Consider the following 17,486-nt stretch of genomic DNA (forward strand, 5'->3'; position numbering starts at 1 on the left):
CTCCCCTCACCACCCCTCACATATTCCTTTCTTCCTTGCATTCCCTGGTTTTCATTGGTTTGTTTGCATTAGTCAATATTGCAGTGAACCTGTGTAAGAAATTGTAAATGTAATAGGATTACTGAAACCTTGCTCCCATGCTCACATCACCCATGAAAGGCAATATTGACTATAAGAACATACTGGTGAATAACTAACAATTGAAGGTGAGAGGAAATCAGTTCCGTGCCGTTCTGAACCCTATGTGATCTTGCATCGTCTTTGTGAAGGGGCGCCATGATGGCTCAGTGGCTAGCACTGCTGCCTCACAGCTCCACGGACCCAGGTTCAATTCTTGGGTGACTGTGTGGAGTTTGCACATTCTCCCAGTGTCTGCGTGGGTTTCTGGGTGCTTGAGTTTCCTTCTGCAGCCTAAAGGTGTGCAGGTTAGGTGGATTGGCTGTGCTAAGTTGTTGTAGTACCCAAGGATGTACTGACTGGGTGGGTTAGCCTTGGTGAATGCAGGATTATGGGGACAGGGTAGGGGACCGGGTCCAGGTGCTCTTTGGAAGGTTGGTGCAGACTCAATGGGCCGAGTGGCCTCTTTCCATACTGTAGGGATTCTATGATTCTAATTGTGGCCTGCAGGTGAGACTTTTTCCTTCACTGAGTTGACAAAGATGAATTTATAATGACCAATGACATGATCAAAATTGCTTGTGACCTGGATTTGTATCCCATGCAATTGGACACTGCATGTAACAGGGTACTTTGATTATAGATATCTTCAGCCTGTAAGTTGTAAGTGCCTGATTGTTTCAACTGTATCTTGATTGGCCTCTCATTGTTCACAGGCTGAGCCCATGTGTTTAGGCATAAAAAAGAAATACTTACTCCACCCTCTCCAGGTCTAGTTGCTGTCATTTTCCATTCACGTTTAGCATTTGCAATTTGGAAGGCAGTGTGATTCACAAGTTCTGTCTGGTAATCCCTGCGCCGCATCTCCCCGCCCCCCACCTCTCAACAACCATCTCCCCTCACCACCCCTCACATATTCCTTTCTTCCTTGCATTCCCTGTGGATTCCATCAGTTCTGAGCTCCCTCACATTTCCACAAATTGTTCCTTTCATGTTTTTATCTTCCAACATGACCCTTGAAGCTGACTCGACAGCTTCACCATGCCAACTGTCATGTTGTACTATTCCGCCTGTTAAAGCCAGGGTGGTGGTGACCATTAATGAACCCTCCCTCCTGTAGCAATCTATGTCCTTCAATGTGTGATCATTTCCTACCCTTAAGTGTTTAGTTTACTCCCTTCACAATTATTGTACCCTCTGCATCCCAACATTCTGCCTCCAATCCCCAAAATTGATTTCTCCAAGCTCCAGAGCAACATGTCTTTAACTCCCACCCCTTTAGCTGATCACAGATGATAACCAGACCTTGTGTCTGTACTAAATGGCAAGGCAAGCCAGAATTACCATGAGCCATTAAGTTTTGAATGCACATAAAAGACAAGGCAAGGCAACTCAGAGGTGCTGTGAACATCCAGGTAGGTGTGAAGTGTGTGAGTGCTATCACAGTGAGCAAAGAGCCATGACGTGCACCCTGCTTGGATGCATAAGATGTGTGACTGTCCCTGCACACAAATGGCTTGGCAGTTGCAATGAATGTTGTTGGTGTGCTCAAGTGCAGTATTGAAATGGTAAGCTGTATTCTAAATGGGTCAGAGATGTACTATCAAGTTGTGGTGAGATTGGTGTGACTCTGATGCCAATGTCATGCATCAAGGCAGTTGCTGCCTTGAAATGTTGGAAACTGCTGGCAAAGTTAAGGGCCCAGAGGAACAAATGGTGGCTGTTCTGATTTTCGTGTCATGAATTATCACTGTCTGGTATCTCTCTGCCACATGGGAGAGTAGGAAATTGATGAGGTGAGCACAAGTAATGGCAGATGTAATGCATGCATAAAAGACACTTGCAATTCACTAGTGAGATTCTCATCTTGACATTCAAACCTTGAGCAGAAAATTAAACTTCTATTCCTCAATGTTGAAAATCTAATTTTTCAGTTCTTGCCTTTATTCCCAACTGTCATTGCCTACTTTGTTCAGTTGCTGGGAAAATTCAGCCCCTAGATAACTTCTATGAGATAGTAGCTAGTTCTCTGCTACATGGCTGTGGACTGTAGAACTGATCAACAACAAACTAGAATAACTACATTAAGAGCAAGAGAGCAACTATAGAGAGAGTAGGGTCCCTTAAAGATCAAAGAGGTCATCTTTTTATTGAACCTCAGGAGATGGGGAGATATATCAAATTAATATTTCATGTCAGTATTTACAATGGAGAAAGAAATGGAGGCTAAAGAACTCAGGGAAATAAATATTCATGTTTTGAAAACAGTTCACATTACAGATGAGGAAGTGCTGGAGGCCTTAGAAAACATAAAGGTGGACAAATCCCCAGGATCTGATCCAATGTGGGAAGTTAGGGAAGAAATTGCGGAGCCCCTTGCAGAAATATTTGTATCATCTATAAACGCAGGTGAGGTGCTGGATAGCTGGAGAATGGCTAATGTTGTGCCTTTGTTTAAGAAGGAATCTAAGGAGAAGCCTGGGAACTATAGATCTCTGAATCTGACTTCAGTGGTGGATAAGTTGGAGGTGATTCAGAAAGATGGGATTTATTTACATTTTGGAGAGGCAAGAAATGATAAGGGATAATCAACATGGTTTTGTGTGAGGGAAATCATGTCTCACAAACTGGATTGAGTTTTTTAAGGAAGTAACCAAGAAAGATTGATGAGGACAAAGTGGTAGGCATTGATTACTTGGACTTTAGTAAAGCCTTTGACAAGGTTCTGCGTGGTAGCGTAATTAGGAAAGGTAGATCACATGGGATTTAGGGTGAGCTTGCCAATTGGAAACAAAGTTGACTTTTCGGCAGGAGACAGAGAGTGATGTTGGAGGGTTGCTTTTTGGACGGAAGGCCTGTGACCAGTGGTGTTTGACAGGGATCAGCGCTGGGTCCACTTTTGTTTGTCATTTATATAAATGATTTAGATGAGATTATAGAAGAAGTTGTTAGTAAGTTTGTGGATGACACCAAAATTGGTTGTATAGTAGACAATGAGGAGGGTTATCTAAGGTTACAAAGAGATCTGGATCAATCAGGCTAATTGGCTGAAGAGTGACAAATGGAGTTTAATTTGTATAAATATGAGGTATTACATTTTGGTAAAACAAATTAGAGTGAGACTTATACAATTAAAAGTAGGGCTGGTGTTCTAGAACAAAGATACCTAGGGTTCAGGTACATAATTCTTTGAAGTTTGTGTCATATGTAGATAGGGTGGTTAAGAAGGTGTTTAGCACACTTGCTTTCATTGCTCAGACTTTTGAGTATAAGAGTGTGACATTATGTTAAGGTTGTACAAGACATTAGTAAGGCTTCTTCTGGAGTACTGTGTCCAGTTCAGGTTGCCCTGTTATAGGAAGGATATTATTAAACTGGAGAGGGTTCAGAAGAGATTTACCAGGATGTTGCTGGGAATGGAGGGTTAGAGTTATAAGGAGCGGCTAGATAGGCTGTGACTTATTTCACTGGAGTGTAGGAATTTGAGGGGTGACCTTATAGAGGTTTATAACATTTTGAGGGGTGCAGATAGGTGAATGGCACATCTCTTTTCCCTAGGGTGGGGGATTCCAAGACTAGGGGGCATACTGTTAAGGTGAGAGGAGAAAGATTTAAAAAAGACATGAGAGGCAACTTTTTTACACAGAGAGTAGCCTGTGTGTGGAATGAAATTCCAGAGGAAGTGGTGGATGAGTAGTTATAACATTTAAAAGACATTTGGATAAGTATGTGAATGTTTGAAGGGATATGAGCCAAGTGCAAGAAAATGGGACTAGTTTAGTTTGGGATTATTGTCGGCATGGACTTGTTGGACTGAAGGGTTTGTTTCCACGCTGTATGACTCTCTAATTCTGTAACTGATGATCTACTCCAGAGGCACATAGTCATTTACATATAAGTGGGTGGAGCTATTTTAAAGTTTCTGAGTTAACCCTTTCAGCTCAGCTATTGGAACAATAAGATGTCTTACCTGAGAGCTGAATAGGGGTTCTATGCTTGTCCAGAAACCTACCAAGGTAAGACACGGAGCAGATTCAGGTAATACAAGATGATACGAAGATCCTGACATTTGAATTGAATGTCAACTCAACATACAAACATTTCTCACATCAGTTAGCCAGATCATGATATCAGTAATTTGTTTAAACACAGGAAATAACAGTTACTAAAGTGAACCCCAGGAATATTGTTTCATCTCTTTGCATTGAATTCTCAAAAATGTGTAATTACACATCTACAGAAATGGATGTTTCACAAACTACATAATATAGCTTTTCAAATCAGAGAATTGAGTCTCGCCGATTTGAAGAATACTTTTACTATCATGTAATACCTTAACAGAACAGGTTCTGCAGCCAGAGCAGAGAGGACATGCAGCTGTAGAAACACATTAAGGGCATTCTACCAGTCCATAAGAAGCAGGTTTGGATGTGTGCAAGGTGTTAAATCCCTTAAAAGTGACTTTTGGTTGGGATCTGATATGATTCTACGCTCCTCTGTGTTTTACCTTTTTTTACCTTATGTTTTTAAGTGAGCATGGAACTCTTCTGCAGCTCTAAGGTGTCTTATTGTCCTAATAGGCATTTTAACCAAGGAATTTTGGCTACATAGGCCAGTGGACCTATTTATTAAACTGTCTGTCATTTAACTAGGTTAGTGAATGGAAAGCAAAATGGGGACCACTACAGCGAAATTGATCAAAATCTAGATGGCCTGTCAATGAACCTGAAGCGTTCTGGCCATAACCAGATAAGAGGCTGCTGCTCACAGCACCTGTCCTTGGAGGGAGAGATTTCACTCAATGGCATGTGATTGTCAACTTGTCAGAAGTTAGTTCGCCTATCTTGAACTTCATTCACCTTCAGCTGCACTTCCCTGTCGTGAGGCTTTACCATGTCATGGAAGCAGCTTGTACAGCTGTTCCCATGAACCTCTGCTGAGAAATGAGAGGAGTAGCTGTACCAACATCCACAATACCAGTAAGAACTGTATCAGCTTTCTTCTCCCCAGTCATATGCTGCTTCACAGGGTATAGTATGGATACAGTAATCCAGCTTGATGGAGGTGAGAATGAACACAAGCTCAACAAGCAGAGGATCAGCTCTTCTGACGTGTCACTCAGGAGGCTCAGATTTCGCTGCAGGTTGTTGCTGACATCTGGAGACTTCATGGATACAGTGAGCAGAATTGAGAGTGTTGGGAATGTCCTGTGTAGATAGGAGGGAAGAACAACACTTGTGACGGTTAACTATGGTGCATGAATGTAGGAGACAATAGGGTGAAGTGAATGGACTACTGACTGCTCAGATAGGAATGAGAGACACCTAGACAGAGCGAGAGAGACAAGTACAACTGTAATGTATTGCCCTGTGGGAAATGATGCTCTGGGGAATCCTACGAAAGTCAGTGTGCATCTTGGTACCTGCTCCAGACTCACTGTCCTTCCTTTTGAAATCCTGGATGCATTGTCTTCAAGTTGGGTGGTGCTGACTTTCTTAACCACTTCCATTGGCATGGATGGAATGTATTTCTCTTCCTCCTACCATTGGGAGAGGTCACCTTACTGTGGCTCCTCAGAAGCTGCAGCAGGTCCTCAAGGTAAGAATGAGAGACTTGGGGGCAAAACTCCAGGTCTCCTGTTTATTCCTCAGTTTGCTGCAGCCCCAAAAACCAATGTACAGTTTAGCCATTGTGATTAGAATCAATTAGAAATCCTTCCTTTGACAGATTTGACACATCATCCCAAATTCCCTCTTTGATTAATTGGGGAACCTGAAGGCTGGATGGTAATCTTATGGCTCAGTGAAGGAACCACAATGCCGAATGTCAACGGGTTCCTGACTCTTCAATGATCTGACTATTTTCACAACGATCATCAGCTGAAAATTTTACCCATAGTTTGACTTTGTTCTTATTTTCTTCATCTGCCCCACAAAGTGGTGGATTCAGGATCATTGAATACTTTTAAGGCAGAGGTAGATTTATTTTCTTACCTAATAAGAACCTAAGATTGTTGTGGATAGATAGGAGTGTGGAGTTCGAAATGCAGGCAGATCTGCCATGATCTTGCTGAATGGCTGAAGGGGTCAAATGGTCTACCCTGTTCCTGTTTTGTATGTTGATATTACAGGGAGAAAGATTATAATGGAGGATTGTTGTTTCTTTTGAAAAATGGTAATCGGAATTCAATAAATAACTATTGCAACAACCTGAGAACACAGGTATGTACAGCAACATGCAGTCCATCTGATTGGTCCCGGAAAAATGAATGATGTTCAATTATTGACTCTTATTTATTTATCCTTAATTTACTTAAGTTATCCCTATTTATTCCTTAAACATTCTATATTTGTCTCCAGCTAGAACCCTCCTCCACATGTTCACCACCAACTATTTCTGTCCTCAAGATTCATCCTATTTCCCTGGTTCTAAGTTTGTAGCAATTTCAATTGTATTGGAGGTTACCTTCTGTTTCAGCGAGGCAGGAATACCAGGTAATGTTTCAGCTATTATTATATGCCTCTCTGATTTCCATTTATTTCATTAGGAAGAAAAATAAAAGGCACTGTATATAATGGATGGATAACCTGTTTCTGAAAAGAATTTTGTGTCTGTGAAGGTTGAAAATTTCCCTCATTATTTAAGCCCAAAATGGAGTTGAATTCTACCAGAAATCAGCTAAGTACCAATTCTGGTTGAGTTTCATAGAGAATCTGACCAAACGTTTTCACACTATCTTCTCAACTGACCTCACTACCCATGCACTTCAACCCTATGGTGTTCTGGTAATGTATATGTACTTTCCACAGCCAGGACATCCCAGGACCTCTGGTATCGGAGCCAGCTTTGACGCCAGTCATTTACATGGTCAAGTGCTGGCAGTCCATCATTGTACACATGGTGGCAGTACAATCACAAACTAACACTTCTCAGGGCACACAGGTGACATGCTGATGCTCCATTGCACGTACAAGTGCACATGTGTACATCTATAGCTATTTAAGAACCAAGCCAAACAGAATACCCATCCTGAGCCTCATGCCTTCTTACAATCTTGTCCATGTTAATGTCATTCTTTCCCCAGTGCCCAGTGAAGTTCAGCATCTTCTTATTGTTTAATGAGAGATTATCACACACTGGAAAGCCTTTAAATGGTTCAAAAGTTTCACTTTTATTCAGCAAAAGCGATCAAAAAATTAAACAAACAGAATCTTTGTTTGCCTCTGGGAACAGAAACAGGGTGCTTGCCTCTTGAGCACCAAAACACTTATAGTCAATGAGTCAACATTCCACTCAGTTTATATCTACTAGAACCAGAAGTCAATTAAGTCCAGCCTGTTGTTGCATCTGATGCTGCTGAACTCTATTTGGCAGGACATGATGTTTTTCCTGTTTTTCAATGTCTTCACCTTCCTCTTCAGAAGACTGCTTCCACTCTCCTAGTTCTTCAGCATCCATCACATCCCCTCTGCCTACTCCAGCTATGCAGTGCACAGCATGTTACAGCACTTTGCACACTGACAGCACTCTGTCTGGAATGCTTCTACATGGAACTCTGACATAGGGACCTTGTTGCAATTAAGTCATGTTGCAAAGATACAAAAGGGGATTGTAAGTCCTGTATGAGTACTGAGATCTTCTTCTCCCAGATCAACATCACCAAAGAAAAATATCATTGCATATAAAAGCATGTTGGCAAATACTTCCAGTTTAAGGTGCGAGTGAACCAGTCCTGTGCCCATGTGCAGCCTGTGAAATTGTGCATTGTGAATTGTGCCCCACAGTTGCCAGTCTTAGGGTTGACTGTGATTACTTCTGCTTCACAGAGATGTCTATCCTATAATACGCAGTGACCAATGACATAGTCAAGATTGTTTGTGACCAGGATTTTTGTCCCATGCAGTTGGACACTGCTGGAATTTCACATGCATAATGCTATGATTACAGATGACTTTCAACTGGACTATGAAAATGCCTCTTGCCCCTCACAATGCTCATGTGTAGAGCCAGTGTGCTCAGACAGAAAAGAAAGTTACTCTGGGTCTGGTCCCAGCCATTTTCCAGTTGCAATGCGCATTACTGAGTCCCATGAGTATTGAAGGCCACACTGTTGGCATTGGCACAATATATCTCAGGTACTTCAGGCACAATCTGGTCATCAAATCACCCCCTCCCAACCAAACCTTCCCATTGCTTTTGTTCCTGGCAATTCCTGTTGAAGCCATCAGTACTGATCCACCATGTTTTGCAACACCAATTGGAATTACATCTCCATCCCTCGAGACTTGGCCCTACAACTTAATCATGATATACAGTTCCCCCCCATCGAGGCCTTGCTTGTTGCGACCAATAACCCCAAACTTCCACAGTATGCCTTGTCCTCTTGCTTATGGTTCAAATTTCACCTCTTCACAATGTTTCCCCCTTTGCATCCCAGCATGCTGCCTCCATCCTCAGAATTGAGTTTCCCACTTGCCTACTACAGCCCCTGATAATAATCTGTGACTTTCTTTGAGCTGACCCCTCCAAGACAAACTGTGCCCCATCCCCTCAATCAACTTTGATAAACAGCCCTGACAGAGGAGTCAGACCCCTGACTGTTCTCTGTGCAGCTCCCTTACTGACATACCACAAATTCCCTCACTGCATGCACTAGACCTGCAAGCCTGACCATGGTACTCACTGGACTGTAGAGATTTGCACTCAGGACTTTGACCAGCCTAAATGGTTGACTGACTGTGTCCAAGCCGTTGCACTAAGATTGGACAATGCAGTTGACTTACTGTACCATGAACACCCTAAGCGGTCAACTGACAGTTTCCTTTGAGTTAGCCTTTGAGACATGGCCATTTTCTTGAAGCACACGCTTTGTTTTTGCAGCACAGGTTGTTGGTATGTGCCACACGTGGACAGTGTTGACTAATCATACCTGGCAATCGTGAGAAACTGACTGGTTTTGTGTTGAAAAGGTATTGCGAGACAGAAGCACTGCGAGCTTTTAAGGTCTGGCTGATGGGACAAAGTGCAAAAAGGAAAAGCAGGGTAGGGATGCTGTGAGCATTAAAATAAGCAGAAAGTTAGCACCAAGAGAGCAAATGCACAACCTTTAGATGCTCTCTGCCTGAATCTGTGAGATTTGTGCCAGTTTCTGTACGCAAAATGTCCCAGTAGCAGCATTACAAGGAAAAGTGTCAGTGCTCTCCAAAATGCAGCATTGAAGTGCAGAACTATGTTGTTAGTGACTTGGAGATGAGCCACGATGATGCAGTGAGTTTGCTTTGAGTGGCATATCAGTTTATGTGGAGTGCATGTGGTCAATGCCTTTGTGCCCTAAGATGTTGGTAACTGGTGTCCAAGATAGAGGTGTGGAGGAGTATATGAAGAGCTGGAGTTGCCAGGTAACCACTCTGACTTTCAGGTTGGGAATTTTTGCCATCTAGTTTCTACCCGATACGTGTGAAAAACTGTGCATAAATAAGGTGAGATTAGGTAACAATGAGATGTTAATGCCATGCAACCAGGCCTCTTGCTACTTGCTAGTGAGAATCTCATCTTGTTGTTCAACATGATTAGAAATTGAGACATTTTAATTTTGATGTTGAGAAGCTCTTTGCTGGGCATCTCATGCAATTTTTCTGAGCTTTCTCATCAATGAGGCTCATGTCCTTTAATGCCTAGGAAAGTTAAATTTGGTTTTGAGCGCCACACTGTAGGATGCCAAATTTTTTGGAAGAATAGGGAAGAGATTTACTGGAATGGAGAAGCTGAGATTGTTTTCTTTACAGCAGGGAGGGCCAAGGGGAGATTTGAGAGAGGTGTTCAAGTTGATGAATGATGTAGTTACAGTAAATAAGATGAAACTGTTTCTAGTGGTAGAAAACGTAGAACCTGAAAAGGGCATAGATTTAAAGAGATAAGCAAAGGAACCCAAGAGGACATATGTTTTGCACAGTGTTCACCGTAATTTGGAATGCATTGCCTAAAATGGGATGGAGACAGTTTTAATAGTAAAATTCAGACACAATGGGGTAAATTCTCGAAAGGAAAGTAAAAGTTGAGGACTATGAGGAAGAACAGGGCAATGGCACAGTGGCATCACTACTGTCTCACAGAGACAGGAACCTTGGTTTGATTCCACCCTCAGGTGACTGTTTGTGTGGAGTTTGCACATTCTCCTCACATCTGTATGGGTTTGCTCCGGTTGCCTCCCACAGTCCAAAGATGTGCAGGTTAGGTGGATTGGCCATATTAAATTGCCCATAGTGTGCAGGGATGTGCAGGCTAGGTGGATTAGCCATGGGAAATGCAGTGTTACACCGATAGGGTAGGGGCGTGGGTCTGGGTAGGATGCTGTTCAGGTGGTCGGTGCAGACTCAGTGGGTCAAATGGCCTGGTTCCACACTGTAAGGATTCTATGATTCGATAATAATTAATTGGATAACTCTAACAAAGATAAACAGGCTCAATTACTTCTTTTGTGCTGTATCATTCTATGATTATCTGAAACATTTAAAAAGACAGCGGAATGTATTAACTTACCACAATTTCCAGTTATAAACCAATGGAGTTAATTAAACAGTTTAAAAGTCTTCCTAAAATATCAATTAGAAATCAGTGTCACATGAATAATTTGTCAAGCTACACTCATATTTTCACACTTTTTTTTATCTTTCCTTTATGCACTTTGGCATGACTCAGATAGATCAAAAATATGATTGTATACGTAGGCAAACTGATGAGCAATTTCATATACAAAACAAGCATAATTTACACTTAGGATCACATTGAATCAATAATCAAGTACGGTTTTGTTGCAAGAATTCCAGATTCAATGGCTTGAAATAGAATGAGGGGATAGGTTATTGAGTTTTGCATGTATTGATACTTGACATAAAGGTACTCAAACTGGGTGGAACTTTTAGCCCTTGATTGTCATGAAAATTTGTGCGGTTGACTGGCATATTGGTTTGCCAGCATCATCCTGCTCTGGACTAGTTTCCTGGAGGTTCAGTTTGGGGTCTTGAAGGCAGGGTTGTAAGGTAGTCAATTCAGAGAACGTCAGTGCCAGGTTACTGCTCCCCACATAGTGTGTGTGAGACCTCCATTTAATCCTCATATTGAGGACCCAGCTCAAAAGCCCCAAATCCTGTCGTGGTTTTTAAACAATCCATTGTGGGATAACTAGTTACTAAGCCATTTTGCATTCATGATTAAAATGTTGGAGTAGTTGGAATGGATTTCTGGAAGCACTAAGTGTCAGGATCTATAGATTCTTCTCAAATATGTGTTTATGCAAGTGCAGGAAATGCAACAACACCTGTCCTTTTCCCTCGTCTCTTTACACTGTTCAAGTTCTCAAACACTCACTCTGAGTGAAATGATTTGTCAATGCTTCTCATACTGTAGTCAATATTCATGTTGTGGTCTCCTCTGCATAGGAGAGACAAATGCAAACTGGCTGACTCCTCCATAGAGTACCTCTGTCCAGTGTGCAGACATGATTCTGAGTTTCCTGTCATTTTAATTATGTACCTTGCCCTCAATTTGATCTTTCTGTCCTTGATCTGCTGCAGTATTCTACTAAAGCTCAACACCCAGGTGAAGGAGCAGCACTGCATGGTTTGGGCAATTTACAGCCTTCTGGACTCAACAATCACTTAAATTACATTAGAATGTAATTTCTCTGCCCATTGTACTTCAATTTTCTTCAGTTTGTTTTTTTTTCATTTGCTTCCTCTCTTATTTCCTTTGCTTCCAGTTAGCAGCAATTCATGGTCTTGTCATTCACCTCACCTTTTGAGGAAGTTTCACACTTGTCCCTTTCCGACTAACTTTGTAATTGCACCATGAAATGTTTTGTCATTGAATTGCAGCTATCCTTCACCCTATCACAGACCTTCCTTCTTCTTCTTCCTCCTACCTCCATTGTCACAGAATCTATTCCATTTCTAACTACTCCCAGTCCTGCTGAAAGGCCACAAACCACTGAAACATTCTCTCTTCTGTCTCCATCACTGTTGCCAGACCTGATGAGTACTTCCAGCATTTTCCATTTTTAATCCAATGTAATTTGCTTGTGCATGGTTCATCTTCCTCTACAAATCATCCATTTGGAACAAATGTTCTTATATAAAGTATGCTTTCCCAATTAATATTTTCAATTTAGTGAAATCTGTCAATTTGCACTGAGCTGTCCCCTATAAAAGGATTGGAAATCAAACCTTCTGCCTTAGTAGATTACCCTTTTTTTTCAACCATGTGTAAAAATGGCAATATTATCACCTTTGACAGACGGCAGGAAACTTGGGGTCACAATTGCAGACTGAGCAGAGGAAATGTTTTGGCTGATGCAAAGCCATTGTCCTAACTGATCATCTTCACTAAATTAAATACTTGTGTAGTTAAATAAACCCATTGATGTATGCCTCAAGTTAAGTCTCTGACTTAAATTTGATTATGCTGTGTATGTTAAAATATAGAAAAGCATTCTTTATCGATTTAAGCTATTGAATTTTGTGGGACTGCTAAATACATTGCTTTGTTTTTATACTTTAATGTTGCAGAATTTGTTTGTTTAAATCTGGCAGATCTAGCATTTTGAAATCTCCAGTCTCTCCACATTCAAGCAGCAGCGTACAATTTATAACTAGAAACAGAAATGTGTGGCTATATGTTGGGAGAGACAAGTTAATGATCTTTACAAGATTGTTTGCTGATGTTCAGATGCATAGCTAGACCATAGTCCATTATTTGAACACTTGAACTACAGTAAATCCTTCTGCACAAAGTATTTGCCTAACAGTGAGTCCTTTCAAATGTCGTACATGTTCAAATGAATTAAACCTGCTGCAAAATATTCTGTTATGTGAATCTTTCATATAATTGATGATAAACGCCTATTCACAGTAAATTGCTCCTTACATGATATATCAATTCAGTGAGTCTACCTCAATGAATACAATGAATCTATTTACAATGAATTTGGTTTTGTAATGATAGCCCATCAACCTATATACAATAAACTCTTAAATAAGTAATTAAAGAAATCTTCCACTGTACTGTCCTCTACAGTTAATTCCTTGCTGTGTATAATTGTACTGAATCAAAATGATCCCAAACAGCATGATCCACATTGAAGCTTTTACCAACAAAGTGTTAATTTGAATCCCCTGCAGCAGTGTTCATTCACAATGAATTTCTGTGTATGTGAATTTCCATGCAATAAATGCCTGTATACAGTGAATCTCTGAAGTGTCAGTTTGTTTTAAAATTCCTGTATAAAGGTTTACTTATTGCAAATCCTGAATAGGAAATGTTAAATCACCAAATCTTCTTGCAAAGTTCTCACTGACCAGTGATTTGATTTGCATTATTTATCTAGAGTGAACCTCCCCTTGATGAAATATTTTCTTAAAGTTTTCTTATTTAATTAAAATAAAACTTCTGTATAGGTAGCCTAGTATATTGCCTTGCATAAATAATATGATTATAGTGGGCCTTCCTGCTCAAATTGGACAGAGTATATCCACCTTCAACAAATGTATTTTTATGGTGTACCCTTTGTAGTGTTTAGTGAATTAGTGAATTTCTGTTCCTCATAAAGTGTTTATCTGCAGTGAATTCACTTTATATTGAGAGAGTCCACTTAAAGTGGGCATATCACCATCACCACTCCTCCCCCCAACCATTAAATATTCCATTAAAGTGAATCTCTCCCGCATAAGTGGCCTATTAACAGTGAACTTCATGTAGAAATTGTCAATTTGCAAAAAAATTACCTGTATAGCTTGTTCACTTATAATGGATTCTGCAATGGTTAAAAAGTCTCCATGTCAGGAGATTCGCTCAAAACTGATGATGGATTCTTTGTCTATTAAGGAAACTTTATGTCGAGGGGTTTTTTTATGAACATATATGTTAGGCAGAACAGGGAAACTGTAAATGAAGTGCACGCTCTGGTGAAACTCCCCTTTGGTAAAGTTACTACTTGCAATGAATTTCCCTGCTACATTTCCTCTTGCGAATAAGAGCACAACTAGAAGTCATCAATATAGGACAGTCACCAAGAAATCCAATTGGGAATTCAGAAGCAAGTTCTTCACCCAAAGAGTGGTAAAAATGTGGATCTTGCTACCTTAGGGAGTGATTGAAATTGACCAGTAGAGATGTATCCAAGGAGAAGCTACAGATGACTAAGGGAAGAATGGAATAGATGACAATGATGATAGATTTAGACAAGAAAAGATAGGCAGAGATTCAAATGGAATATATCGGTGTGAGCAAGTTAGACTGAATATCCTGTTTCTCCGTTCATACATCAAGGGTTACAGAAAGAAGGCAAGAGAATTGGGTTGAGAAATATATCACATGATCGAATGGTGGAGCAGACTGAATGGGTCAAATGGCCTAATTCTGCTCCTTGGTCTTATGGTCTTATGGTAATGAAATATCCATTTATCAGTGCTCTGTAATCACAGCGAATCCTCCAATGCATTGGATATTCTTTTCCGATAACTTTCGCTTTGTAAGTTGTCAATTTGCAATGAATTCCAATGTGTATGTTCAAGAATTAACATTTGCTGTATTTTAAAGCTGCACACCATGAGCTTGCTACATATTCAATAAAGTTAAAGACTGAAAATCCACAGGTTAAATTATATTGCTGCAGTACTTGGAGGCAAACATTGTGTTCACTGATCCTCTCCAGCATTGACCTGCTGTAAATGGTGGGGTCAGTTCATTTAAATATCCATTTGTAGTTCAGCAGTGGAACCTGTGGGAAGAGGCCTGTAAATTAGGAGTACCACCTTTAAAAGGAAAAACTGAAGAATTTAACAGCTAGCTTAAGGAACAGCAGATAAGCAGGAAAGTGTTTGACACAGTAGAGTGACCTTCAGGTAGCCGGAATGGATGGTTCATATGCAATTCAATGCCATTTCTAAAGCATGTTTTCAAGTGAGGATCTGGAAGTCATTCAAAGAAGGGAGTTGATCATTTTCAAGAGGCAGAAATAACAATACCGGCTTTCTCTCAGTGGTAGTACTCTCTCCTACAAAAGAATTTAAAAAAAAGACTTGCATTCACATAGCACTTTTCATATACTTACAACCTAATTAGTAGATTGCAGGGTTGAGCTTTGAACACTTTAACCCCTAATTATACTGATACTTCATCATGGTACTGAGGAAACTATATATCCTTATCACTAAAACAGTTTATCTAACTAATTATATTTCCATTGCTGTGTTAGCTTGCTATGTACCAAATAGTTGCCACGTTACAACTGTGACTGTACTTCAACTGCACTTCACTGAAGTATAAAGTGCTGCCTGATGTCCTGAGGTTGTAAATGGCCCATTATGAATTAAGTCCTTTCTATTCAAGAGCATTTTGCTCAAATAATAAAATATGGTGGACATGGTGAGATGGTGCAGGTATAAGGTAGGTGTGTGGACATTTACAGAGCAGCCACAGTACTATGTGAAGCAACACGTAGGCCAAAGCTTCCATGCTGTCCTTTGTCTTCTTATTCCCAATAGTGTTATCATTGTGAATTCTTAACTTATGCCATCCTTACCTTTATGGGGGCAGAGAATGAAGAAGCAAAGGAAATGAATGATTATGGTGAGGTGGAGGAACAGGAGGAAAGAAATTTCTTGTTGGGTAGGACTTTGACGATGAAAAAGAAGATAATGTTGAGAACCAGTCTGCACAGGAATCCTAGGGACAAGTTTTGACCCCAGGCTCCCCTGCACCAAATATTTCTGCCTCTTGTCTTTGCCATGCACTTTCATTTCCAAGCATCAACTCAATAATTTTCATCCTTATAGGGCCTTTCAGAAAGTATCAGTGACGGTTTGCTAATCTTCAATGCTAACTGGGTAATCGAGACAGAAGACAAGGGAGGTGGAGAAGTGAGATGATGATTTATCACTTTTTTCATTACCCATTTTCAGATCCCACAATACTAACTGGTAATTGGGTGAAAGGAAGGATAATAAAGGAATATCTCATCCATATGAAAGATGTGAGAGAAATTTCCAAGGATGTGCAATAGTGGACAGTTGGGAATTATTTGGTGTGTTCACCTTTTATATCCAAAAGTGTGGCCTGTTCCCATGGCAGAAATCGGAGACGGTGTAGACATTACTCTTTCTACAGATGTTTAGATCCTGTGGGCTGGCAGGCAGACTACTAGGTCTCAGATTAGCCAGACTATTGATCATACACCAAGTGGAATGTGACAGTTGACATTTGGTGCCCAGGCACTAACTTTAGAGATGCAGCCAGTGGTAGATCCCCCCAACCTGTACCTCAACCACAGCCCTAGAATGTCATGAGAAGAGACTCAAATACAACCCATGAACCATTTTAAAACACAGGGGCAATACTGGTCTTCAAGATGCATCAAAGTAACGCACTAAAATAGGAAGGAAGGATTCATATAGACTCATGGTACTAAGGAAACAACAAGCTGACTTATGGCAATTTTTGAACTCCCTGGTGTTAAAGTAATATTAAACTTAATTGAATTCTGTTATCCATATCTGGAACTCTTACACGGAAGTCCTAAATCTCATTGCAAATTACAGTACAATTGTTACAGGACAGCAACAAGTCACCTTCACAATGATTGGCACACTTAATTTTGTCAAAACAAGGTTTTTTTATTCATTCTTGGGATGTGGACATCTCTGGCTAGACCAGCATTTGTTGCCCATTCCTAATTGCCCAGAAGACAGTGAAGAGTTGACTCCATTGCTGTGGGTCTGGAGTCACAGGTAAGGATTGCAGATTTCCTTCCCTAAAGGACATTAGTGGACCATTTCTGATGGTAGGCAATGGTTTCATGGTCATCATTAGGGAACAACATCAAGTCCATAGTGTTTAAATGATATTTCCAGAAAAGAGCCAGTGACTCAGGAGAACTCTGATGTCACTGACTCAGCTGAAAAGCCTTTGGATTTCATTTCCAGAGTTCCTAAACCCATTTCTCCATGTTCTTTGTGCTCTATGGATTACCAGGTGCCAAATCCTGTATAACACTGAGTGACACTGCAGGGGTGAAAATTATTAAGTTGCCGCATGGAAATAAAAGTGCGTGGTAAAGGTAAGAGATAGAGACAGGGGAACACGGGGTCAGAGACATGCAAGTATGAAGTCTTGAAAAGGCCTTGGTTTTTTCTGCAATGTAAATTTGTGCAAACAGACCAGTGTTTGCTTGTGAAGATTGAAATAGAATTTGTAGAACTGATACAATAGTACAGGTAAAATGAAGCTGCTGTGTTGGAGACATAGTCTAAGCCGCTGCTGTGACTTAAACTTAATATTTGCTGGGTTCCTTTGAAGTTTCATTAGAATGATGTAGT

The 17,486-nt window shown here is 40.6% G+C and overlaps 1 protein-coding gene across 11 annotated transcripts in view; it reads left to right on the forward strand.

Moving 5' to 3' along the window:
* Positions 1-17,486, forward strand: part of pax3b (paired box 3b) — an 88,750-nt gene that overhangs the window by 30,902 nt on the left and 40,362 nt on the right. For 2 of the 11 annotated variants that reach the window (XM_020532244.1, XM_048604285.1), the window contains exon 5: positions 16,404-16,409. The exons of the other annotated variants lie outside the window; for them this stretch is intronic. In XM_020532244.1, the coding sequence (XP_020387833.1) occupies positions 16,404-16,409 (6 nt within the window). The remainder of the gene's footprint in view (positions 1-16,403; positions 16,410-17,486) is intronic. 11 annotated transcript variants of the gene reach the window in all.

The sequence above is a fragment of the Rhincodon typus genome, chromosome 13 (assembly GCF_021869965.1).
Source record: "Rhincodon typus isolate 14 chromosome 13, sRhiTyp1.1, whole genome shotgun sequence".
In the NCBI taxonomy this organism is placed as follows: Eukaryota; Metazoa; Chordata; class Chondrichthyes; order Orectolobiformes; family Rhincodontidae; genus Rhincodon; species Rhincodon typus.